The sequence below is a fragment of the Lampris incognitus genome, chromosome 7, assembly GCF_029633865.1.
Source record: "Lampris incognitus isolate fLamInc1 chromosome 7, fLamInc1.hap2, whole genome shotgun sequence".
Taxonomy (NCBI): Eukaryota; Metazoa; Chordata; class Actinopteri; order Lampriformes; family Lampridae; genus Lampris; species Lampris incognitus.
Window position 1 is genome coordinate 52,341,721 of NC_079217.1, and position 27,653 is coordinate 52,369,373.

Consider the following 27,653-nt stretch of genomic DNA (forward strand, 5'->3'; position numbering starts at 1 on the left):
ATCTATACTCTGTTAAGAGCCCTGTGCTCCTAGTTAGGTTGCCTACACCAGGAAGCCATTCTTAACTTCCTGTTGTGTTTATCAGGTATGTCGTTGCCATCATGTTTGAGTCCGATCAGCATGCATGCCGTCAGCAAAATTAAAGTGCTCACAAGCTAGATCTTGGAACATTTTCTAACGCAGTATAGAAGGCAAATATAAATAATAATAAACTTTATTTATATATCGTACCTTTCTGAACAGCGTTACAAGGTGCCTTACACAACAGGATAAAATAATGCACATAGTCAAGATAAAATGACAAAATACAATGAAAATATAGGACATAACAAGAACAGAACAAGGTAAAACACGGTCAGGATAAAGTCACAAGAGCATAATTAAAACGTACAGAACCGGAGCTGATAAAACAAGGATGATGATAAAAACAATTAAAATAAGATGATGAAAGAAAAATATAAAGAATAAAAAAATGTAAAATTATAAAAAGTATAGTATACAAACAATGTAAAAATATAAAAAATTGGGCAACAATAGGTTGACTATAAAAAGCCTCCCTGTAAAAGTGAGTTTTAAGAAGTGATTTAAAAGAGGGCAGTGAGTTTGCTAGCCTAATGTCCTCAGGTAGGGAGGTCCACAGCTGTGGGGGTCTTACAGAAAATGCCCGGTCGCCTTTAGTAACGAGGCTGGCTGCAGGAACGGTTAAAAAGGACCTGTCTGAAGAGCGCAGGCAGCGGCCAGGCCCATGGGGTGTGAGTAAATCAGTTATATATGAAGGAGCGAGGCCATATAGGACTATAAAAACAATTAGTAAAAGTTTAAAATCAGTCCTATACCTAATAGGTAGCCAGTAAAACATTGCCAGAATGGGAATGATGTGGTCATGTCTCTTGTAATTTGTTAACAGTCTGGCAGCTGAGTTTTGGACGAGCTGGAGGCAGGAGATGGACTTTTGACTGAGCCCTGAATACAGCGAGTTACAGTAATCTAGACGTGATGAGGTGAATGCATGGATGCCTTTTTCAAGTTCCATTTGCGATGAAAATTTTTTAACTTTTGTGATGTTCCTAATTTGGAGAACGCAAGAATGTACTACCTTGGTGATTTGTGTGTCAAAACGGAGCTCAGAGTCAAAAAAGACACCCAAATTGCAGGCAGAATGCTTAACATTGGAGGACAGGTTCCCTAGACTCTTGCAGGTCAGCAATTAGGTTAGGGGGGGACTGAATAAAAGGACCTCAAATTTGGAATCACTGAGCCGGAGGAAGTTTTGTGACATCCAGCATTTAATATCGGAGAGACAAGCCGTAACATGAGAAAGATCGTGTGTGTCATTACCAGTAAGCGGGACATAAAGCTGGGTGTCATCCGCATAACAGTGAAAATTAATATTATGATGATGGATGATCTGACCCAGGGGGAGCATGTAAATGGAAAATAATAATGGACCAAGAATTGACCCCTGGAGGACAGCACATGCGAGGGGGGGCTAGGGATGACGAGAATTCTGCCATTGCAACAGAGAAAAGATGCGTCAGATCAAAAAAGGCTTTTATGTTACCATCCTACTACACTTGTGTATCAGTAAGCACAGTGCTGGCCAACTGCAAAACACTCAAAACACTCATGGAGCAGTCAAGCACAGAGCTGCATTTATATAACAGTGATTTAGGTACTTGTCGGGATCCACATGGTTTTAATTATCTTCTCTACTAATGTTACTCCACGGTCAAACAGCTTTTGCAAATCCTGCTGGGCTTTGCTAAAGTTGAGAATTTGCATTGGTCCTCTTTCTTCAAGACATGCCATATTTGGGCAATTAGAATAGGATTGTGAGGTAGAGCCACCGGCGAGGATGAGTTGGAAAAACACTGTACATAATGGTACTTTGTAAACAACTATAAGAACAGTAGTCATACTTACTAAATCAGCTGTTTTCTGTGATAACGATGTGATTGTTTAACCTCAGAATTTGTTTTTAACATTGTAAACAGTGCTGACCATCACCTACAGCAGTGGTGGCTAACCATGTGCCGTGGAGAGCCGTGTGTATACAGCTTTTCGTTCCAGCTGGACTCCACACCCAAAGAGGAAGAATGTATCAGTGAAATCACCTGGTGTGGACTCCGGCTGGAATGAAAACCTGCATACACATGGCTCTCCGTGGCACATGGTTAGCCACCACTGACATACAGTATGGCATACACCAGCATAACCAAATACAACTCTGAAAAATCGTCAAGTAGCTGCACCCTGTACTGTGATGTAAGAATCGAAATCAAACTTCAGTTTATGGAAGTGTTGCGGTCTGAGGACGGGCAGCGTTGTAAGATGGCAAAGGATACACTACATCTGTCGCCATCTTACAATGCTGTGATTGCAGCTATTCCCCAATCCTCTGTGAATAATACATATGGCCATTGTAACTCTGGTTTATGGTCACAGCAATATGCATGTGAAACCGATCGTTGTTTTCAGTCGTAATGCCGCTGTATTGTTTGTAAGGATGGGGATATCTGCAGTCAGCTGAGACTGAAGAAGTCACTTAGATGAGTGATGAAACTTTTCTCCCACTAAACTTTGTGTCCAGATGAACTGATTCAACTTTCTAAGATTCACTGACCTGGATTATTGAGAGTGCATCAAGACAGAGTATATACAGAGCCATATCCCACAGACCTGTTGAATAAAGTATATACTAATACAGAAATAGCTTGATAAAATCAGCTGTGGGAGAAGGGGAGAGAACCAGAGGGGATCTGTTTTACAACAGAGTGTATGTATGTGAGCTTATCATGGAAATTACCTGTAAACACTCAAGGCTCAGAAATAATTACACAAAGCGCTGGTGGTTGATAATAAAAAAACAAAAAACAAAACACAAGTTGTGAGTTATCTCCCTTATATTCCCTTTTCCATAGACAAGGAAAGGCCTAACTATTGGTCAACTAAAGCCATACCCTTCCCTATATCTCACACGGTAGGTTCGTTTAAACATCTGCTCATCACCGGTTAGAGGGGCCATGTAAGAATTACAAAGGACTGTGGATTAAGCATGGAAGATGGGAGAGAAAATGACACCCATCCCCCATTACAGACATTCCTTACTCCTCTCTAGGACGTTCTCAAGACCCTCTTTAAAGCAGATTTGACCAACAGGCATCGAGAATCAAATACACAATAAATGATGACTCTTAATGTTTTATGCCAATTTTCCTTCACAAGCTGCACTTAAGTTATTAATGGGGGTCATTTCTTGAGGCAAAAAGGAGTTTTTTTCCCCCTTATAATCTTGTTTTTTTATTGTCTGTTTCTCAACCATCACTTTCTGTGGCATGCTGAACATCTTGAGCTGCTACAGGAAGTACATTCTGTTGTATTTATTTATTTATTTTTCAAAAAAGGAGTCCATATTGACCTCCCACTTGAGGTCCTGGGAGCTTGTGGTTCCCAGGAACTTGAAAGAGTCTTGTCTTGTCACTGTTGAGTTGTTGATGTACCGGCAAACAACAGCCATCTATACTTTGTTAAGAGCACTGACCTCCTAGTGAGGTTCCCTACACCAGGAAGCTGTACTTAACTTCCTGTTGTGTTTATCAGGTATATCGTTGCCGTCATCTATGAGTCCAATCAGCATGTCATCAGCAAACTTAAGACGCTCACAAGCTAGATCTTTTAATGTTTTGTAAAGCAGTACGGAATAGTACAGAAATTCAGAGTGCTTAAACACAATTATGTTGGAGCTACAGACATCGACCGCATTGCTTTAATAGTTTGCTTTCCTTCTCCTGCATAAAGGGAAAATTCACCAATTTTCAACCTTGTCTCTGCCTATCTGCGACAGGGATAGCACATGAAAAACACATGTGGTTGTTCCCATTTTTTTTCCTTCCATCTCTGGAGCAGCAGTGAAACCGAGTTTTTTCCGGTCGCCAAGTGCCGTATCATGACGTCATTTGGCGGCCGGAAAAACGACAGCCTAGCATGGTTTCCAATACTCTAATATACTCTAACCATGCTGTTCGACTAAGCTACGTTTCCAGTGGTGGAAATGACATCCCACAACATTTCATGGACGATGATACAGAGGCGTACATGCAATGCATTCTGGTACATGTAGGCTCTGTGAGCAGGACAACACTGATTATTCCCATCATTATAATACACAGTGAGGACTTAATTGCTTCAATCCACTGCATCGCTCATTAGTACTGATTGCACACAGACAAAACCATAAGTGAAATTTCCCTTTAGTGAAACGAGAGTGAGTCTGAATGGAGGTAGGCTACGGTGATGGAGAGGTGGTGATTGATACAGACAGTTGGTGTTAAGGCCCTGTACAAATGTGGTGGTCTTGCACAATGAGTGTACGTCACACTGTATGATGGAGAAGAAGTAAAATCTTGATAAAACCGCCTTGTCACACGGTATGAGCTGGCGGGGGAATTTCTTTCTCGATGCAGCCCTTGTGATGAAGTATCTTCTTAGACTATGCCAGAGCAATAGTATTTTATTATCCTGTTGAGCGAGGACTGTTTAAAAATGTATTCCACCCCAAACTGGGGATGAACAGCCGACCTCTTTTTCAAATCACTTCATTCTGTACTTAAATGATATATGCCACACATCAAAAATATTGAAATTTGTTTTATTTGCTGATGACACGAATATATTTTGTTCTGGTGAGAATGTACAGCAGCTTTTGGAGGTGACCACAGTAGAGATGGAAAAATTAAAACGGTAGTTTGACAAAAACAAATTATCCTTAAATCGGGACAAAACAAAGTTCACGTTGGTTGGAAATCGTATAATAAATACCAAAGTAAAAGTAGTGATAGACTGTCCAACGACAAAGAGTATATGAAAATACATGTCTAGGTGTGATACTAGACAACAAAAGCTGGCAAGGAGCATTGCAGTCATGGGAAAAGCAAGTCACATTCTGGGTCATGAATCATTGTGCGCTCTGTATTGTTCATTTATTTTACCATATCTGATCTACTGTGTGGAGGTATGGGGTAACACCTACAAAACCAACCTACAACCATTATGTATATGACAAGAAAGAGCCATAAGGATAGTTAACAATGTAGGATATCATGAACAAGCTATTTTTAAAGTCAAGTGCCTTGAAGTTCAGGGATTTAGTAGAATTTAACACAGCACGAATAATGTTCAAAGCATGAAACAGTCTGCTACCGAGTAATAAACAAAAAATATTCTCAGATAGAGAAGGGGAATATAATTTGAGAGGGAAATTAGACTTCAAGAAATTATGCATTCGAACAACTTTGAAGAGCATGGGTGTTTCAATCTGTGGGGTAAGATTGTGGAACAGTCTCAGCATGGACCTCAAACAAAGCACAAACATTACACAGTTCAAGAAGAAGTACAAAGCACTGATCACCAAGAGATATAGGAACGATGAACAGTTGTGTTAACTGTTAAAGTTTTACTTATCTCCAGACGTTCCTAATTAAATTTTTTCATTTTCCTTTATATGACACTGAGTTGATATCTGGGTTGTTTATATATATATATATATATATATATGTGTGTGTGTGTGTGTGTGTGAATATTTTTCTTTTCCTGTTTGTAATGCATAGTAGCTGAATTGACTTAAGAGTAGGTGAGAAGGGGTAGGAAAAAATAAGTGTATACTTCCTCCCACTCCTTTTCCAACATGTAACAAATAATTTGAGGTAAGATCTGTTCGCTGAGTTTAATGTGTGCATTTGTCCATCGCCTCAGATTGTTGGCAATGGATTATCTGCATGTTATATCCTGCTTGTTTACATGTTCGAAATAAATCATCATTCATTCACATACGTTGTGGAGAGGGAAGTAGTTCAAATGGCGAAGCACTTGGTTAGCTTGTAAGATGCGGTGGGGTTGGACAACTGGGCCCGATAAGGATGACTTGTAAAGCATACTGGATCAGTGCAGGCTGAATATTAGGCCAGCCCCTCTGCTCTGACTAAAAGGTCCTGGACATGGTCCTTCATTTTTAAGCCATCTTGTAGCTGTTTCTCATTTTCATGTAAAAGGACTTAAGTTCACAGTAAATAAGCAGGTTTTCCTTTTCCCGTAGTCTACCTCTGTTGGCACTGTTGAGGGTGTTTTAGGGTGTTCAAATCCTCTCTGAGACATGAAGAGAGGGATGGTACTCTTTAATAGCGAGGATTTGAGTTGATCTAATTTGTCCCAAGACTAAGTAATGCTGAAATATAAAGTCCAAAGTATGAATTTCAGGGTGTCCGGGTAGCATCGCGGTCTATTCCGTTGCCTATATACATGGGGATTACCAACACGGGGATCGCCAGTTCGAATCCCCATGTTACCTCCGGATTGGTCGGGCGTCCCTACAGACACGATTGGCTGGGTCTGCGGGTGGGGAGCCGGATGTGGGTATGTGTCCTGGTCGCTGCACTAGCGCCTCCTCTGGTCAGTCGGGGCACCTGTTCGGGGGGGGGGGGATAGCGTGATCCTCCCACGTGCTACATCCCCTTGGTGAAACTCCTCACTGTCAGGTGAAAAGAAGTGGCTGGCGACTCCACATGTATCGGAGGAGGCATGTGGTAGTCTGCAGCCCTCCCCGGATCGGTAGAGGGGGTGGAGCAGTGAGGGTAATTGGCCGGATACAATTGGGGAGAAAAAGGGAGAAAATCCACTGGCTGCTGGTGGAAAAATATAGTTTCAACCTGAATGCTGGTCTCTGCTGTGCAGCAGATGTGAATAGCAATGACAAATTGAAATAGATGGGTTTTGGTGTCTCCTCAGAGAGGACCTTAAAACAACCGAATCAGTCAGCCATCCCAGCTCCTGTGTCGTTGAATGTAAAAATTTAGTGAGGTTGGTTGCAATACCACTTAGCAACCCCTGTTGAAATTTATATATATATATATATATATATATATATATATATATATATATATATATATATATATATATATATATATAAAATTTATTTCTGATTTTTCCCTTTTTTTCTCCCAATTTTGTGGCCAATCGATCCCTATTTTAGTTTAAGCACCCACCCTCGTACTGTATGCATTCGCCAGCTGCATCTCTCCGGCCGGCAGTCTTGAAGGATTCCCCTTGGCACGGAACCACTGCTTTTTCTGACACACACAGAGACGCATTCATGTGACGAACACAAGCCGACTCCACCCCCCCTCCCGAAGACAGTGTTGCCAATTATTGCTGCTTCATCGAGTCCGGCCATAGTCGGATGTGACGAGACCGGGGCGCGAACCTCGGTCCCCAGTGGGCAACTGCATCGACACAAAGCCTATGCTTAGACCGCTACACCACCGCGGACTCCAAATTTACTGTTCATCAGGCCTCAGGAAAGCAGAAAAATTACACATTGCCATTTGAACTAAGAAGATGTACTGTCATAACCGCTCCCGTTGCGATTATACTCGTGTTAACGACACAGAGAGCAAACGACGGCGGTGAAATATATCCCCGAAAAAATAAATTATTCATCAATTTTGCACTCGAGACAGAATGAAATTTAAATCAACATATTCACCCTTACCCAGGCCCGAAACTGTATGATGAAAATCAGACGAGTTGTGTTAAACTATACCACAAGTCGATGTACTCTTGCCAGTGTCTTTGTGTTTGAGCACCTTCCTGATTTTGGATAGCAGGATTTGTTAATCCTGATGTGCAATGCCAGGCTGTGCTAGTGATTTCTCCACCTCTGCTGTTTACTCACGCTGAGCGCGCCAAAGGATTTACCAAATCCTTGTGTGACGGAAAGCAGCACACATTTAACCACTTCTGGTCCATCCCAGTTGTGTACACACACACACACACACACACACACACACACACACACACCGTGTGATTAGGAGAGGACGGAGAATCACAGGAATTGCGTTTGTAGGACTGGCTGTTGACGTTTTCTGGTGGAAAGACGAGGTGCCGTTGCCATGCCGTCTATCGTTGTTGTGCAATAGTCCACGCTAGGGAATCCGAGACTCGAGGTAAACTCAAACCAATCTGATATCCTTGCAAAAGTCCCAGACTCGTTTGAGACTGGATCACGAGTCGTTGTCTAGCTCACATCAAATGACCATCAGTGACGGGTGTGGGCAGATTTCCTCATGAACTTTTACCTGGGACTCAAACATCTTGGCTAAAATCCTTCAGTGTATGCTTGACATAACTTATTTGCTTGCATTTTTCATCTAGTAGTAATGAGAGTAGTGTCTGTACCCCTCTAAAAGAGGTTTTGGCATGATAGTCGTTGTATAGTTTATCACCGTCTGTATCATAGTCAGTGGTATATACAGATGTAGTGATGTGGATGGGGCGATTTGTGAACAAGACACTCCATCTCCATATCCACTCCACTGAAATTGTCAAAAAACATCATTTCTGTGATAAATATTGAAGTAATTGCCATTAGACTTTGACCTGCTCTCATCATGGTGACCCTTCCACTGCCATTATATCATAGCGCAGTATCACCATGTTAATAGTGTCTGTTGGCCAAGCAGAACAACCCCCAAATTAGGCGCTGTTTTATTAGCTCAGTGTCCTGAAACCATAAAACGTAGAGTCAAAATGTTTGACAAAGAGTCACATTATGTTCTCAAACAAACGTCAGTCTCGGTTTTAATGATCCACATAAACTGGATGGGGTGACAAAGTGTCAAACACTTGATAAAAACGACGCCATGGAATTCCAACACACGCACACGCACACTCACATTCTCGCTAGTACTTCTCACCGAGGACCCCTCTTGACTACATTCATTCCCTAACCCTTAACCCTGACCTCAGCCATCAGAGCTACATGCCTAACCTTAACCCTTACCCCCAATGCTAACCTTGACCCTAAACCCAAGTCCTTCCATCCATCCATCCATTATCCAAACCACTTCTCCTGCTCTCGGGGTCGCGGGGATGCTGGAGCCTATCCCAGCAGTCCTAAGCCTAAAAAAGACCTCTAAAGAAGGGAGGGCCAGCCAAAATGTCCTCACTTTCCAAAAATGTCCTCACTCTGATGGGCTGTCTCTCTCACACACACACACACACACACACACACACACACACACACACACACACACACACACACACACAGCGGGCAGATAAGATCACTTTGCGCTCACTGATTGCCGTTTGCTGTCCTGGGTGGTGTTGGATTGCAAACACGGCCTAAACCCACATCTGCGCACACAACCTGTCTGCCTTTGTTAACCATGGACAAGCACATGCACATGGACACACACACACACAGCATCATCAGACTCTCTTGAGTTTGAGTCTATGTTGACTTGAGACCTATGTACGTTATCTCTCCCCCGCTCTCTCGCTCTCTCTCACTTATCTTTTGTGGTATTTGCAAAGCAGTAAATGACTACATAAATTAGAATAAGCACTTTATCTCTTCCACATAGCGCTAAATAACTTGTCACCTTAACTCTTCTTTCAACCTTTCTCCTTAGTCAATTGTCCATTTTTTTAACTTTTTTACTCTTGTGCTTTTTAATTTGTTGTCTGTTTCTCTTGTTACTTGTTGTGTTGTCTGATGTATGAGTCATGTCAAAGAAGAATGTCTGTTATTGTGAGGGACAATAAAACGTACTGAATCTCAAACTCTTAAGTTACCACCGAGGACACACATTTACCGTGATATTGAAGATTAGCAGTAGGAGTATAGCAACATTGGTCAATGTAAGCATCGAGACAGTAAGCTAAATGTTGTCCTTTTCTTTTGTCAGTGTTTCAACGAGAAAGTCAGAACCTTTTTTTTGTGCAAGCTTTATTGTGGAGATCTCGGACACGGGACCACAGTGGGCCGTAGAATATGATCCTTAAATGTGCCCTTTCTAAAGCCTGCTGCCTCAGTTACACTGTGTACAGGATCTCCCGTTATCAGTGGCTTCTGTATTGCGCTGGCTGGGTAGTTTATCAAGGTTTACTGCAGCCCATGATAAGTACAGGCTGGTCACTCCTGCAAGTTGAACCAGGAAGTAGCTAAGCAATGCACTCAACCAATGCACTCAACCATTGCCGTTGGTATTGGAGAATTTTTTTCCCCTTACCTGGCCAATTACCCCACTCTCTGAGCTGTCCCGGTCACTTCTCTACCGCATCTGCCGATGCGGGGAGGGCTACAGACTACCACATGTCTCCTTCAATACATGTGGAGTCGCCAGCCGCTTGTTTTCACCTGACAGTGAGGCGTTTCGCCAGGGGGGCGAAGCACGTGGGAGGATCACGCTATTCTCCCCTCCACCCACCTGAACAGGCGCCCCGACTGACCAGAGGAGGAGTTAGTGCAGCGACCAGGACACATGCCCACACCCAGCTTCCCACCCGCAGACACGGCCAGTTGTTTCTGTAGGGACGCCCGACCAAGCCGGAGGTAACACGGGAATTTGAACCGGCGATCTCTGTGTTGGTAGGCAACGGAATAGACCGCTACGCTACCCGAACACCCTGATATTGGAGCTTTTGAGTACGAACTTTTAACTTTAATTTTTGTTTCCACTCCCAATTAGACTCGTTGAAACATGTTTCATGCGTCGGCCCCCTAAGACTCCATTCTAAAGCCGAGTCAAGCATCTAGAGTCGATGCCAGTGAGTAAAATGGTATCATAAGTGATTTGCACAACGGTTAAAACTACACAAATAAGACTCATCTCATCTCTCATTATCAGCCGCTTCTCCAGGGGTCCAGTCACGGTGGCAGCAAGCTAAGTAGGGCACTGGATCCGAGGTTCAACAATCGGTGGAGCCTCCTTTCCAGCATCCCCAGGGAATGATTGGAGCACACCCTCCGGTCCCCTTTTTAAATATGGGAACCACCACCCCAGTCTGCCACTCTACAGGTACTGTCCCCGACCTCCACATGACACTGAAAAGGCATGTCAGCCAAGACAGCCCAAAAATGTCCAGAGCCTTCAGCATCTCAGGGCGAATCTTATCCACATCCAGCCCTTGCCACCGAGGAGCTTCCTAACTACCTCAGAGACCTCTGCCAGGGGTATGGGTGAGGCTTCCCCCGAGTCTTCAGACTCTGCCTCCTCCACTGAGGATGTGTTAGCCGGGTTCAGGAGCTCCTCAAAGTTTTCTTTCCACCACCCGACAACATCTCCGGTCCGGGTCAGCAGTTCCCCTCCCGAACAAATAAGACTCTTGTTGTAAAAAACAAAACAAACAGAGTTATCCTTTAAGCACATACACTTGGTAAATGCAAATAAAACCATTAGTGCTGTCATGAAACTTTATGCTGTTGACCCAAGTCAGTTTTCAACCTTTGGAGGCCAACTGTGCTGTGATACTACCTAGTAGTGATCTATCATCTAACATCTTCTCCCTCTCCCTCTTGCTGTCTGTTATAGTGCATTGGAACAGGTTTGGGTCTAATGTCCTCCACTCCCTTTGACTTGCTATAATCATTGAATTGTGCGTCACTTTTCACAACTACCCACACACAAAAATAGAGAAAGTAGTACATTTGCGTGCACACGCACACACCCTCACACAGACACACTCACACAGACACACACACGTACAGTATTTGAAGTAGAAGGTGTGTCAGTTGTGAAATGCTGTGAGTCAGCCCGGCTTTGCCTTGAAAGAAACCAATTACTTATTCACCCCTGTGTTGCTGTGAAGGAAATGGATATGAATGATGGTGCTGGAGGCGGTAATGAAAAGCCGGGATTAATGCATCTCATCCAGACAGAGTCAACTATGACTTGACACACCGCAGTAGTTTTCCAGCCAGCCATTCCCGGCTCCTGTCCTTATCTGTGGTCTGAATAACTTGGACAATCATCCTGTTTTAAAATGCCGTGTAGTTTTAGATTCTGTGGAACCGACTCATCGGAGCACGATGCACGATGACGGGGCTGGCTAAACAATATTTACCACTTAATAATTTGACGGTGGGAAATGTTGATTATCTTCAGGTTAGGAGCTTAGGAAGCCTAGAATGGGGAACATTTTAGGTAGTCAGCCCTGAGGTAAGTGTGGCACGTGATAGCATTGCTGACGAGTAGTCAGTGGGCAACCAACCCACCTTCTACCACTGCACCATAGAGAGCATCCTGACCATCTGCATCTCAGTGTGGTACCGCAACTGCACCTCAGTAGACCAGAAAGCTCCGCAGCGGATCGTCAAGGCGGCCCAGCATATCACCGGTACCCAGCTCCCAGCCATAAAAGACATTTATCACAAACACAGCCTTCGAAGGCGTCTGAGCATCAGCAGAGATCCCACCCACCCCAACCATGGACTGTTCTCCCCCCTGCGCTCTGGGAGGCGCTACAGGAGCCTCAGAGCCCGCACTACCAGGCTCAAAAACAGCTTCTTTCCACAAGCTGTTGCCCACCTGAACCTGGCCACCCACTGAATGTCTGTAGATATTTTTAAATATTTTGTACTCCAGCTCTCTTTTAACTTATTTCTAGCTTTTGGTCTTCATGTGTGTATATCTTATACTGTGTTTGCTGTGTTTGTCTGTGTCTGTCTTGCACTGTTTGGTGAAGCCACAGCCCTCGTTTCATTTTTAACATGTGCCTGCACATTGTTTTTAATGACAACGAAATTGAATTGAATTGAATTTTTGACGTTAGAAAAGGGTAATGTAATGTGTAGCACTCGTGCGCCCTCTGGTGGAGAACACGAGGGAAGGGACACAGCCGTTCTCCTTTGTTCACTCTCATGTGGGCTAAAGCACACACAAACATGCACCGCCGTGGCAAACAACAAACATCCGTAGTGCTCATTTGTCACATTTTAGTTTTTGGAAAGCTCTCGCCCCCTCTGCACGTTTCGATAGTCCACAACCATTTTCAACAATGCTGTTATTGTTTGACCTTAGAGTGAATGGACTTGGTCACAGCGCGGGAATCTAACCTCTCTCTCGCTCTCGCTCTCGCTCTCTCTCTTGCTCTTTCTCGCTCTCAGAATGCCAACATCCGCTGATCCACCCTTCTCCACTGAACCTCTCCAGCACAGCTCCTTCTCCTCCTCTGACCCCCTCTCTGTAGATTTCCGCCCTACGGAGCTCTACCCGGCAGAGGGCCTCCTCATCGGCGTCGGCAACATCAGCCAGTCGGGTGGCCCCCGCTGCACCTACAAGGAGGACTTCAAGCGCATCTTGCTACCCGCCATCTACAGCTTTGTCTTCCTGCTTGGCCTTCCCCTCAACGCTGTGGTCATACTGAAAATATGGAGGTTGCGACCCAACCTGTCGCGGAACAACATCTACATGCTCAACCTGGCCACTGCAGACTTCCTGTACGTGTTGTCACTTCCCCTGCTAATCTACAACTACGCCAGTCATGACTACTGGCCCTTTGGGGAGCCCGTTTGCAAACTGGTGCGCTTTCAGTTCTACAGGTGAGAGACTGTTGTTATCGGTTAATTAAAAATATGAAGACGAGGGGTGTGCATATGTGCATCTATTCCTTCGTTCACATTCTTCTCTTTCATGTAACAGTTGTTCTAAATGGGAGCACACTTTCATGGTACCAGACTGAGCACACATTGCTCTGCATGTTTAGGTCGTAGCCTTTTTATATACTGTATATTGAAAACTCTCACACACACACACCAGTTCTCTAATGCCATTTTCAATTCTCTCTCCTGTAGTAACATGCATGGCAGCATCCTGTTCCTCACCTGCATCAGCATGCAGCGCTATGTGGGTATCTGCCACCCCCTTTCCACCTGGCACAAGATGGGTGGGCGCCGGCTGGCATGGGTCATCTGTGGCGGGGTATGGCTGATAATTGCCATTCTCTGTGCACCGACCTTCCATTTTGCTTCGACGGGGATCCAGCGCAACCGCACGGTGTGTTACGACTTAAGTCGTCCGGAGAATTCGGTGGACTACTACCCGTACGGCATGGCTTTGACCTGCCTCGGCTTCCTGTTACCGTTCACTGGAGTGGTGGTGTGCTACTGTCGGATGGCCCGGCTCCTCTGCCGCCCGGTGTCCTACCAGGGCGTATGCATGGCGACCAAAGAGAAACGGGACAAGGCGGTGCGGATGATCATAATAGTGGTGGCGGTTTTCTGCATCAGCTTCCTGCCATTCCACCTCACCAAGACCATGTACTTACTGGTACGCACGCTGCCTGGAGCGCCCTGCGAGATGCGCAACTTGTTCTCAGTCATCTATAAAAGCACCCGGCCTTTTGCCAGTATGAACAGTGTTCTGGACCCCATTCTGTTCTACTTCACCCATCCGCGTTACCGCAAGAGCACCAGGAGCTTCATGCTGAGAGTCACCACTCTCAAAGGCACCGGTGTGTGACTCACTCGCAGGTCACATTCAACAATGGCATTACTCATGCTGTGGTTTCAGCAGCTCCGCTGGTTACTAAGATGTTGCCAAAGGTAACCCAGTGCTAGTTTTTACATGGGTGGCCTCTGGGGGGGGCTGTAGTTCAACAGCAAGGGCAATGAGACATTTTGTGACTGACTACAATGGATCTTTGCTTCAAAAGCATGGTCCCTATGTGCGGAGTACTCTTGCTTGCATTATTTTAAATTAAATGTGGATGAGCGCCGACTACAAGCGATGTGAGACGAGGACAGTGCAGAAGCTCTACTTAGGAGCTTTTCGAGCAAGTCAAGTCAAAGGACTGTGGACAGTCTCTTGGATGTTGTAAAAAGTGGCTCTTGCACCGGTGAGTTCCACTGAAAGTGGGGTTCACATAGCACTTACATTAGCCATGGCCCTAGAAGGTAAACCGTGTTTGATTTGCCATTCGCCCCAGCTACCAGACTGAGCCGGTCCCTGGCCCAAAAGATTTCACTGAGGAACTCGGAAATCCTTCTAATCTAATGTGAGAATGTGATAACTAGAAGAAGTGAAACTAAGAATTAAGATGTATATGTATGATCTATTATTTTGGGCATTTCTTTCATCTTTAAATGTCACTAAGCTGTCATAACAACTGATTTGTTATACACCCCGGGTATTTTTTTTAAACATGTGTCAGTCCCATAACATTTGTAGACCTGTAGGGGGAATATTAGAAAAATACTAATCGTGGGAACTCTGTGAGACGTCAGCACAGGGGGAGGAATAAGGACGCCTCAATTTTATTGAAAATATGCCCTTGACGTTGGGTTTACAGGGGTAAAATGAGTGGAATATAACTAGAGTTATTTTTCTATTTCATGTTGATAGACATCTAAATGTGGTTATGAAGGTATCTGGTGATATTTCCACATGTAGGAGAAGTGAACCCAAAGGTTCCTCAATTACAAGCCCCAAGTTTTTATTTTTTAATTTTATTTTCCCCAATTTTCTCCCCAGTTGTACTTGGCCAATCACCCCACTCTTCCGAGCGGTCCTGGTCGCTGCTCCACCCCCTCTGCTGATCCGGGGAGGGCTGCAGACTACCACATGTCTCCTCCGATACATGTGGAGTGGCCAGCCGCTTCTTTTCACCTGACAGTGAGGAGTTTCACCAGGGGGACGTAGCGCGTGGGAGGATCACGCTATTTCCCCCTGAACAGGCGCCCCGACCGACCAGAGGTGGCGCTAGTGCAGCGACCAGGACACCTACCCACATCCGGCTTCCCACCCGCAGACACGGCCAATTGTGTCTGTAGGGACGCCCGACCAAGCCGGAGATAACATGGGGATTCGAACTGGAGATCGCCGTGTTGGTAGGCAACGGAATAGACCGCCACGCCACCCGGCCCAAGCCCCGAGTTTTTAACCTTGACTGGGGCACACTGGTTATCGTTCCATAAACTATACCAAAGATGTTTTGTTCCTCCCACTGCACTACAGGTTTAGCCTCCTGTGACCTTTCCAAAACCACTTCCTCTGTATTCTGAATGCAGGATGTCTTGTGAACCGCAGCGGACGCGGCCCTGTTAATGAAGACGAACACATGGCCATAGGCCCGCTTGACTGACCGTCAAGCTGACATCCTGCCAACAGAGGATGGTACGGATAAAGGCTTGCCAAGCACGTTCCTGAAATATACTGTAAATCATGGAAATCAGTACAAGAAGCTTCTGTAAGCATGATGGGGGGTGGGGGGGGGGTGTTGTCCATCCTCATCCTCCTTTAGACTGTGAGTGAGTTATACAACCCATTTGCCCATCTTTTAAAAAAAAACCTTATCTGATTTGTGGCCTACATTCAAGTTGCTAAGCAGGAGGAAGGATGCAATTTAGGGGAGTTTGGGGAGGGTCTAAGTTTAGGTTTAACTGTGGTTTGCTGCTTCCTGTGTGAGTACCCTTCCCATGACAGGGGGGGAGTCGTTGTGTGTCAAGCCTTCAACTCGGTGGATGCAAACTCTGTTTCGTACTGATGGCTTTGTATTTACCTAGAGTTGGTACTATGTGTGTGGGTGTGGTACTTTGTTTTTTTGAAATAAGTATATTGCATTCATTTCAGATAAATATCTGTATTGAGTCGCACTAAGGACATTTGATGTTGGCAAGCAACAGATTCTATGTGTTGGAATGAAAACACCTGCAGTGAGGTTTAACTAATCTGCCACGGCTATTGATAACAACTTCTGAGTCACGTGCTGTACTTCTGATAAGAAAACACTTGACAAACGTTGAAAGTAGAAAAAAATAAAAAGATTGACTACGTTACTATGAATACAAAGTGCACATATCACAAAAAAAAGTTGTGTAATGGCTATATGATGTGCTATTAACAATAGGCTAATTTTAATTTTAGTCTGTACAGTGAAAGATACTAATTTCAACTGTCCTGTGTTGGTTTTTGGGATAAACGATGCAAAAATAACAGCATTAAGTAGCACGTGAGAGATTACTGACTTAGAAAATGGTTTATGTGATCTGGCTAGTTTAGTTTTTTTTTATTTTTATTTACCCCCCCTTTTTCTCCCCAATTGTATCCGGCCAATTACCCCACTCTTCCGAGCCGTCCCGGTCGCTGCTCCACCCCCTCTGCCGTCCCAGGGAGGGCTGCAGACTACCACACGCCTCCTCCGATACATGAGGAGTCGCCAGCCGTTTCTTTTCACCTGACGGTGAGGAGTTTCACCAGGGGGACATAGCGCGTGGGAGGATCACGCTATTCCCCCTGCCCCCCCCCCCCCGAATAGGTGCCCTGACCGACCAGAGGAGGCGCTAGTGCAGCGACCAGGACACACACCCACATCCGGCTTCCCAACCGCAGACACGACCGACTGGGTCTGTAGGGACGCCCGACCAAGCCGGAGGCAACACAGGGATTCGAACCGGCGATCTAGCTAGTATAGGTTTACACACGGCCTGTTTCGTGCACTTTGCCAAACTGTTAAGTTTGGTTTAGAGGTGTAGCACCGCGGCTCACTGCATGGTCATGGCGACTACCTGTGCATGGAAGGTGTTGTTGCATTTTCAGTTGGTTAGCATGACAATGATGTCCGAGGAATCCCACTACATACAAATAGCCTCTCACCAACACCGGGAAATGCAAATGTGAAGTAATGCTACCAATTGCCCCCCTAAACTCGTTCATTCATTCATCTTCAGCTGCTTCTCCAGGGTTGGGTCGCGGTGGCAGCAAGCTAAGTAGGGCACTCCAGATGTCCCTCTCCCCAGCAACACCCTCCAGACTCCTGTGGGATCCCAAGGCATTGTTCCCAGGCCAGATTGGACGTGTAGTCCATCCAGCGAGTTCTGGGTCTACCCCGGGGTCTCCTCCCAGTTGGCCATGCCCGGTAAACCTCGAAAGGAAGGCGCCCAGGAGGCATCCTGATCAGATGCCCGAACCACCTCAACTGCCTCCTTTCGATGCGAAGGAGCAGCGGCTGTACTCCGAGCTCCCTCCGGATGTCTGAGCTCCTCACCCCATCTCTAAGGCTGAGCCCAGACATCCTACGGAGGAAACTCATTTCAGCCACTTGTATCCACGATCTCACCCATTCGGTCACTACCCAAAGCTCATGACCATAGGTGAGGGTTGGAACGAAGACTGACTGGTAAATTCGGAGCTTTGCCTCCCGGCTCAGCTCCCTCTTCACCACAACGGTCCGGTACAACATCCGCATCACTGCTGATGCTGCACCAATCCGTCTGTCAATCTCCCACTCCATCCTACCCTCACTCGTGACCAAGACCCCGAGATATTTGAACTCTTTCACTTGAGGCAACAACTCATGCCCAACCCAAACTCACCCCCCCCCCCAATAAACAAACAAACAAATAAATAAACTGTAACAGCAAGGTGAAAATCCTGAGCACACTAAATGAGAACATGTGCTTGATATGGACACAGGTGTTCATAATCTGCAGTGTATGTACTGGAGTGGGTGCTATAACGTTGACTTGGCTCTTCCAACCTTGAGGTCAGGACCTCATATTAGTTCATTTATATGAAAATAGGGTCCTTGGGGGGGGGGATCCCTTCATTGACGATATCTGATGGTAATTTTGAAATGAAATCTACTGCCGGTGATTTTTTTTCCGACTGTATTAAAGGGATTGACTGAATATCAAGACTACCAAGGCAGCTAGCTAGCTATACTACCCTGAGCAAATAGGAAGCGCTGGATGTCTCTACCTCCAGAGTGAACTGCTTGTGCCCTTGGTATGCCAAAATGTGAGCTGTACAATGTGAACATGGAATTTCGTGTGTTTTGAATGTTTTGTAGGTCAAAGGAGCTTTCTGACCTTCAGCAAGGCGTCCGGTGCTAGAAAGGAGAGGGTCAGGAACACCCTGGTTAGCAAGGTGCTAGAAAGGAGAGGGTCGGGAACACCCTGGTTAGCAAGGTGCTAGAAAGGAGAGGGTCGGGAACACCCTGGTTGCTTAAATGGTGTGCCTGTGTGCAGATGCGGTTACTCTGTGCGCACCGAGCTGTCCTGCTGTTGTTTATAGGCTTGTTTTGGCCAAATCCACGTGTTGCGTAAGACTTCAGTCTCAACCCTGCCTAGAAAGTGTCATACACGTCTGTGCTTGTGTGTGTGTGCATGCATGCATGTGCGCGCTTGGATGCATATGCGCATGTGTGCGTGCGTGCGTGCGTGTGCGTGCACGTGGACAGTCCACAGCCATTGAGAAAGCTTTGCACTAAGAGCACGTTGCTTTAGCAAATCAGTATTAATTCTTCAGAATAATTCTTGTTTTTGTAAAACTCTGCACTATGGTATAAACTTAAGATCAGAATTATATTTTTGCTAAACTTAAATAGATGAAAAACGTTTATGTCCTTACACGTCTCAAGGTTTCCTTTTTGAAATGTGTGCGTTCAATCGTAACCGAGCCCTCCTGTGCCATGCGTGAAGTTTTTTTGTTTCTTCAGAGTTGCTCTGTGAAGATTGTTTGTGAAATGTGTCAATAAACACGGAAGCTATGCATCATCTTCTGGGTTCCATCGCTTTCTTGGCTAATTAGATGAGTGTATTCATATAACGATACCTAAGCGTCGGCGTTCATGGTAATGTAGCTTGCTTGTTTCTATCACACAATATTCTTCTTTTGTGGCGGTGCAGATGGTAAAGTAGCCTGTAAGCTAGGTTTCACGTTAAGGGAATCTCAGTTTTCATGGTCCAAAAGAAAAAAAAGGGAGTTCTGCATGGAGCCATAAACCCGAGGACACACACACGGGGTCACAGATGTGAAGCACTGCTGCTGTTTAGCCCCGGCAAGTAAGGACTTGGTGAATTTGTCCTCAGTGAACGTGGACTGTGCGTCCAACAGGGTTTCTACTGCAGCGGTCACACCAGTTTCCTGTCTGCTACGAGATTTACCATGGAGAAACGTCAACGCCGTGCACAGAACTGTCGACAAGCTTTCCCCTGCACCTCCCAGCAAACAGGCGAAAAGTGGCACATATCAAGTTACGTCCACAATTATGAGGATGAGCGGACGGACGTGCAGAAAATCATCATCATCATGTACGACAGATGAATGACCATCCCTGAACCAAGTGTGGGGGGGGGGGTAAGAGTATATCTGTTGCCATCTTACAATGCTGTGATTGCAAACATTCCCCAACCCCTGGCCATGGAAACTCCAGTTAATGGGCACACACATATTGTATGAAACTGGTGGTTGGGTTTGGTCGTTAGGCACTGTGTTGTACTGTATTGTTTATGAGGGTGGGGACACCTGCAGTCAGTTTAGACTGAAGGTGTCACTTGGCTGGGCGATGAAACGTATCTGTCAATAAACGTTGCGTCCAGGTGAACTGATTCATCCCTCTTTGATTTCCTCACTCTGCCACTGCCCGAGGAACATGTGCATCACCATGCGTCCACACAGCATCTGTAGACGAGAGCATCTGTCTGCCAGCATCTAACCTGGCTCAGCAGGCTCAGGCAGGCCTGAGACAACATCTGCATAGCCCCTACACGGAGTGCAGGCCCAGGCATGCCAAGACTGACCAAAACAGCTTGCTTTGTGGGCCAACATACTAGTACACTTCAAACATGACGGGAAATCACCAAAAATATGGTGACTCTACAAAACGGTATGTGATGGGACAATTTGAAGGTGATTTTCGCGATCAGCAGCCCAAAATCAACAAAACACACCCAAAAGTGTTCAGGAAGCAAACTCTTCGTTGTCCAGTGTAGTTAATAGGACACTGACTGTGTTTTGCTTGCATGACATAATGTTGTCGCTTCTGTTGTCGTACGGGTCCAAAGGGCCCGTAGCAGTGTTTAAACAGCGGAGAAAGGACCCTAAAGGATATTTGTCAACCTGAAATTTGACTTTTCCTAGAGTGACCCCAACATTAGAAAAAGGGAAACGTTGTCCATCACTAGGGTACGAAGACCGTAGGGTCATGTGTGACCCTAAGACATGTTTGGGTCATGTGACCCTATAAAAACGAGGGGTGTCCACTGATTAAATGCAGTCTCTCTGCACTGTGGGGAGGGGAACCCAAGATAGTCACCCAGTTTGTGATGAATGACAGGCTGTCTCTTCGTGCAAAATAGATTTGGGGGTTAAAATTAAATCAAGTCGCTTTAATTAAGAGGTTGAATGAAGGCGGTTCATTAATGACCGGTAAGGCAAGGGCGGTATACACAATGTGTGGACAACACAATGGCTTTAAAAAAAAAGGTTGCATGAATATTTAATAGGACACTCGGCTGTGTTTCCAGCGCTTTTCGCATCCAAACGATCCACCAGCGGAGACTTTTCTGACAGGCTGACGTTTCACAACTCGGCCATCGGGGGGCGCTGCAGACAACTAGAAGGCAAACTCGCTTAAACGTGTCCCTTTGGAAACAAAGAGCCCGTTAAAGTTTACTAGACAGCCGCATGGGACAGACCGCGGAGTGGTTGTTATGGAAAAGCTTTTATGAGCCATACACCAGCCCCGTTTAAACCCACTGCAGACAGGTAGAAACACCGAGGGGGGGAGGGGGGGCAAACCGAGAGGGGGTATTTGAGTGAAGATGATCTAGCTCGGGAGAGAGAGAGGGGTAATTATATGTGTGTTTTTTTTCCACGTCTATCTGCATTCTCCCATCAAGAGAGAAAGCCCTTTTCCTCTCAATCCCCGAGGGGCTATGACAACCCATAGACCCTCGCTAGTCCCGCCCACCCCCCCTCTGCCCTATCTGCAGCATTAGCATGCACACACACACACACACACACACACACACAAAAAGACACGCAAGTCGCGGCCAAAGCAAATCATGTCAAAATGAGCAACCTGGAAGCGGCAGGAGCCTCCGCGATGCCCCGGCTGAGGAACTCGGGAGACGGGAACGAGTGCGACGAGACGCGGGGGGAGAGGGCACAAGCAACGGTGGGAGAAGACTTGTAGTGGTTGTAAACTGGGGAAAGTTTGGACAAACTTTTTTTTTCTCCCCCCCCCCCTGCCCGCTTTGGTGGTTGGATGCCGGTGATTTAAAAAACAACAACAACAAAAAACACTAATTGTCGGAGTTGCTTTGCCGCGGAGAGACCGCAGAAGAAGAAAAGAAGACAGAAGAAGAAGATCAAGAACAAGAAACGAGGGCGCTTTGGCTTGTTTCCAGGCTGGCGGCGTAAGACGGGCTGTGGATGGTTACGGCGGACACCGGCGTGAGCCATGGCCGACGGGGGGAAGGAGAGAAGGAGAGCGAGCGTGAGTCGCAGCGTCTCTTTTAAAAGTTTGGAGTCGTGGAGCGCCAACAGGAGCAGAGGAGAGCAACGTAAATCAAAGGACTCGGAGGCTGCCGGTGGCGGCGGCGGTGGCGGTGGCGGCGGTGGCGGCTTCGCCCTCCCCCCTCCGCCTCCCTCTGCCCCGTCTGCTGGGACGCCGAATGTCAGTGTGTCGAGAAAAGTCTCCAAAATCTCCACCACCACCTCCTCCTCCTCCTCTCCCTCCTCCTCCTCCTCCTCCTCCTTCGCCGGCCTCCCGACCGCAGATGCGAAGAGAGGCTCCTCCGCTCCTCTCTCGATAGCTCCCTCCATCCGCCAGCTCACCGAGCGGTTCAGCAGCACTTTACCCCGGGCCAAAAGCGCCAGGAGAGACCGCTCACCTCCCGCCAAACCGCCGCATCGGGACGGATTTGGCCGACACGTCGACGTGTCGGCGCCGCCGTCCGATCGCGCCTCTCAAGGACAGAAGTTTCACTCCGGCACCGACTCCGTCTCCGGGTCGGACTCGGAAAGGAAGACGAAAAAATGGACGCATTCGCGCCTGTCCGCCGCCGACGGCAGCAGCAGCAGTTCGTGTGGTAAGAGAGATTATTCCCACGTTAACGCATGTTCCGCCGAGCGCAGGAAGACTTGGGCCACAGACGAGGAGGAAGATGTTTCTCTTAGCGGGGGGTCTCCTCCAGCCTGCAAGACTCACCGGAGTTATTTATCAGCGCAACACTGTGATTATATACCAATTCACGCAGACAGCTGGCCCAGCGTCACCAAGATAAAGGAGATTTTCAGCGAGAGACAGAGCAGAGCTGCACAACGCTGCAAGGCAACTCATGATGCTTACGAGGACTTGAAAACGTCCTGCGGCGGCCAGCTCTGCGGCCCTACGGACGGCGTCTCTCGTTTGGACAAAGCCAATAAGGAGTCGTCTTGCAGCTCTGCTCGTGAAGCCAAAGCCAGCGCTGTGCCAGAGAAACGCCACCACATAGGCAGAGTCAGCAACAGCACGACAGAGGGCAGAGAAAACAGACCTCAACAAGGTGACTCCAAAACTATCCACCCGCGGTATTCAACTGATGGGTCAGTCATAGAGACGCTCAGCGGTAATAACATTAAAACAGCCTGCAAGACTAGTTTTAAAAGTGACCTCAGTAGCGGTAGCCGCTATCTCAGAATTAACCAGTCTCAAAATAGAGCTCCGAGTCCTAGCAGTGGAGGAGAAGTTGGCTGTGTGAACCACCACTCTGCTTTCAAAACTACTGGGCTGACTTCTTACCCTGACCCTGACCTTCAACCCCCTGCCCCTCCTCTTTTGAGCTGCTCAGAGAGCCTAGCCACCTCTGAGTTCTCCTCTCTACAACAACTGAGAGAAAGGGAGAGAAGGGAGAGACAGGGGGTCGGGCTGCCCAGGGATAGTTTACATTCTTCACATAGCTCGACCAGAGCGCAGGCCCCCTCCTCCCCCCTCTCCACTTCAGCCCCAGATAAGGCCAATACCTCCTCTACTGCAGCTCCCTGCCCTGAGCCGAGAGCTCCAGTCAGAATTGCCTCTTCAATTAGGTCCCGCTGGAGATTTAGCTCCGGAGACGAAGAAGAGGAGCACGCCAGGAGAGGGAGGGGAGGAAGTAAAGGAGCCGGTACGAGCTGGAGTGCTCCTGCTCCTTCCTCCTCCCTCAGAGGAGGGGAGAGGGTTATCACAGAGCGGGGAGGAAGCTATATCTCCCGTTGTAAGAATGGCTGGTGGGGTCGCAAGGGCATTGGCAGGTCTTCAGGCAGTGAAGAGGACAGCCCTGGCTCCCTAGGTTCTCCAGGTCGAGACCCAGTGCGCCGGCGCTCGCTGAGAAAGAAGAAAAAAGTTTTCGGAGCGGCCCTCGTGTCAGGACGCGTTGATGACGATGATCATGATGGCGAATCAGAAGACAGTGACAGCGACACAGGAGTGACAATGGAGCACTTGGAGAGGCACCACGAGCAAAACGCAGGAGGAGAATTTTCCGGAACTGCATTGCGTAACCGTTCTACACGAGAAATCGCCACGGATAACCCCAGGAGCCGGGCACAACAGTGGGAGCATGTGTCCTCGCCAGTGACCGCCACATCTCTTTCTGGGGTCTCGCGTGTCTCAAAGGTCAACATTCCCTCATTTATTTCCAGCCCAGGTGGCTCACGATGTAGCAGCCGATATTCTAGCACTGAGACACTCAAGGAGGAGGACCAGGCTAGCTGTTCTAACCAAGCGGCTAACGTGTTACTTAATACAGAGGCTGCTGCAGGCAGCTTCAGCAGAGCTGTCAATTCCAACGTGGCATCCTCATCTACACTTAGTAAAACGTACCATGGGAACTTTACCATGTACCGATCCCCTAGCTTTGGGCATGGGGATAACTTCTCCCGTGGCCCCGTGAGGGTTCGCCCCCAGATTGTACCTACAGTCACTCCCTCTCCCACAATACTCCCCAAGGAAAGGGTGGTGTCTGCAGGAGTTGGAAAAACAGATTCCAGGATGTCCAAAAAGACATTTGACAGGGGTGAAATTGATGACAGAGATAGGTCCCGAATTTCAATGTCCAACCCTGATATTGCCACAGAAACTATGACGCTACTCAGTTTCCTGAAAACGGACCTGTCAGAGCTCAGGGTACGAAAAACCAGTGGGGGGGATCGGTCCGGGGTTGTAGAGGGCCCATCAGTATACAAGATGGGGTCACGGTGTCACGGTGGAGCCCTCCTCCATTCAGGGCAACGGCCATCACTTAAAGACCTAACCGCCACCCTCCGCCGAGCCAAGTCGTTCACTTACTCTGACAAACCCACCTCGGCAGTGAGATGTTTTTCGACGGGCGGCGCCACCAAAAGGAGCTCATCAGAACAGCAGCTCGGCATAGAGAAAGAGAGAGATGTAGGGAGGGTGTCATTATCAGACAGGGAAGTGGAGAGTGATGGGGGTGACTTCAGGGTTGGAAGACGAAGACAAGCAAGAGATTATGAATATGATAATGAGGAAGAGATGATGCCAACTCCATTGCAGGACAGGTATGTGCAGGAAGCCAGGAAGGTCATACAAGATATCTGCCAAATGAGTGCTAGGGAGGATGATGATGATGATGATAATGTACCAGAAGTGGAGGACGGTGGAGAGAGTGAGTTTTTTCGAGTCAAACAAACAAAGGAGGAACAGACTGAGAGAGAGGGAGCGAGCACTAAGGGTGAGGTAAGGAGAGACAAGAAAGAGGCTGAGTTTGAGAGCACAAGGGATAAAAGAGAGAGAGAAAGAGAGAACAGTGAGCGAGCGAGGGGCAGAGAAGGCGTGCGAGTAGAGAAGCAGGAGAGCGGGGACTCAGAGTGCAGGAGAAAAGAGGAGAGAGCGAGCAGGGGGAGAGACCAAGCTTTACATAAGGGGGATTCGGAGGAGAGCATGCTCTACGATCGCTCAGTAGATGAGCTATCGGGCCATGAATCCAGTTTAACAGATGAGGGAATTGTGACAGAGCCAGAGACGGGCCCCGGATACCCCTCTGAGAAGTCCTTTGTGGGATCAATAGGGGATGATTTGGGGTCACTGGTGGAGAGGGATGTTTTAGGGCAACCTGTTACCATATGGAAGCAATCGTCTCTCCATGAAGTGGACTGGTTGAAGGGGCAAAAGCAGAAGATGGAGAGCAGTGGAAGTGAGACGTTTCAACAGAGTCAAACCTGTATGTCCCATTCCACTCCCTTTCCTGCCCTCAGGGCTGAGAGCGACAGCATTGTGATGGAAGGCAGCAACACTTCCATTATCATCAATAACAACATTTCCAATGAGGGATTCGACACTAACAACACTTCATCACAGGTGGCAACAACCACAACGACAGGAGGAGGAGGAGGAGGAGCAGTTGAAGCCCCTGCCACCCCCTGTGCCGCCCGCAGACGCAGAAAATTTTCCTCTGCCGGTAATGCTAACACTGGATCTGACTCAAGCAATGGCAGTAATGTAGATTCAAATACATCAGCCACTGGGAATGGAGAGTCCACAGTTTACCGCTCACTCAGTGATCCTATGCCTCAGCGACGCTGCTCAGTGGCTGATGAAGGCAATAACAGTTTCTCATCTGTGGACAGTAATCTTCTGGGATCTCTGTCTGTCAAAGGAGGTGGAAGTGCTCCAGAATCGCCTTCAGTTGCCACCTTGTCCGAATATAAGGGTAGCGTGGCCAGCGACCTGTCAGTGTGCAGTGATGGTGGTCTCCGTGACGATAGTATCCGTGACTACAGCGGGGTGATCAGGAGCATAGTGGCTGAGCCCGGAGCAATGGACAGGCTGATGGCAGATGACCACAGCAATGGCAAAGTTCCCAAGAAGAAGTCATTTAGTGACCCTAGCCGCCGTAGTGACGCCCCTTTACTTTCTCAAAATAACCCTCCGTGCAAAGGTCACTCTAAAAGCAATGAACCAATAAGTGAGCTGGATCAACCTGGTCAGATTCTACCTTCAAGCAGTGAGCCAATCCTGAGTGAGCAGAGGGAGGAATTGTGGGAGGCAGAGGGCAGTGTGAGATGTGAATCTCCATCACAACTGCATCACCGTGACCATGTAAGCAACACCAACAAAGCCAGAAAGCCTCGCTCCCAGTCTGAATGTGCACTTTCCTCTGGTAGTCGAGATGATGAAGACGATGATGCACTAGATGAAGGAGGAGAAGGGAGAGAGGACGGAGGACAAAAATTTAATTTTGATCTCAAACTGGTTGAGGTTTTGTCCCCAAGAATGGGTCGTCGGACAACCAGGAAGCGCCCAAATCGACTAGCCCAGTTCTGTCCTAGCGATGACCTCTTTGAGCCCTCAGGAAAAGGTCTTGAAAAGCAGGAGGAACATGATGACCAGGGTGACCTCACCCCTCCTCTCCCTCCCCCTTCCCAGCCGCCCAAACCCAAAAGCAGACCGAAGCACGTCCGCCATGCTAGTGAACCAGCCACCTTCATTCCAATCTCGCCACCTCCACACTTCCCACACCTGAAGGTGGGGGGACGCCAAGCTATCCGACCCACTCCAGAGTCATGCATCTCGGGTAAGCCTGCAGGTGATGAGGCCCCCTCTCTGGAGGATGTGACCAAGAGATATATCCTGGCTCTGAGTGCTCCTCAGAAGGAAGCTGAGGGCCATGGGCCTCTGCCAGGGTCTGGAGATAAGGCTGAAGGGTTCATGTCAGCACCAGAGGGGCCCAGTGAGACCCGCACCTGTGGAATTATGGAAGCCGGGCCACAGAAGAAGAACGCAGAAGAAACTAAATCCATTCCTGCCCCGCAAAAGACCAAGCCCAGAGTGGTGAGTCTGCTTTAATACCCTCAGTGTGCGTGCGTGCATGTGTGTGTGTGTGTGTGTGTGTGTGTGTGGATGTAATGGCAGATCTGCTGTTGCTTGCATTATGCTGGACTATGTTTTGGATTGTGTACCATGTTTCCATTTTTAACCCGAGTTAAACAGAATACTTTCAGAAAGAGAGATTTCAGTCTGCATGAAACAGATGTTCTCTCTGGCACGGGTTGGCTGAGACAAAAGCTATCACACTGTTTACATTTTCCCCCCAAATGGCTTTACAAGTCTGGGTT

The 27,653-nt window shown here is 47.4% G+C and overlaps 2 protein-coding genes across 2 annotated transcripts in view; both read left to right on the top strand.

Moving 5' to 3' along the window:
* LOC130116070 (P2Y purinoceptor 3) overlaps nt 1-14,294 on the top strand; it is a 33,852-nt gene extending 19,558 nt beyond the window's left edge. The window contains exons 2-3 of the mRNA XM_056283999.1: nt 12,941-13,375; nt 13,628-14,294. Coding sequence (XP_056139974.1) covers nt 12,942-13,375; nt 13,628-14,294 — 1,101 coding nt within the window. The 5' untranslated portion in view covers nt 12,941. The remainder of the gene's footprint in view (nt 1-12,940; nt 13,376-13,627) is intronic.
* A 7,666-nt stretch (nt 14,295-21,960) lies between these two features.
* LOC130115273 (rho guanine nucleotide exchange factor 17-like) overlaps nt 21,961-27,653 on the top strand; it is a 131,770-nt gene continuing 126,077 nt past the window's right edge. The window contains exon 1 of the mRNA XM_056282886.1: nt 21,961-27,369. Within this exon, the coding sequence (XP_056138861.1) occupies nt 22,018-27,369 (5,352 nt within the window). The 5' untranslated portion in view covers nt 21,961-22,017. The remainder of the gene's footprint in view (nt 27,370-27,653) is intronic.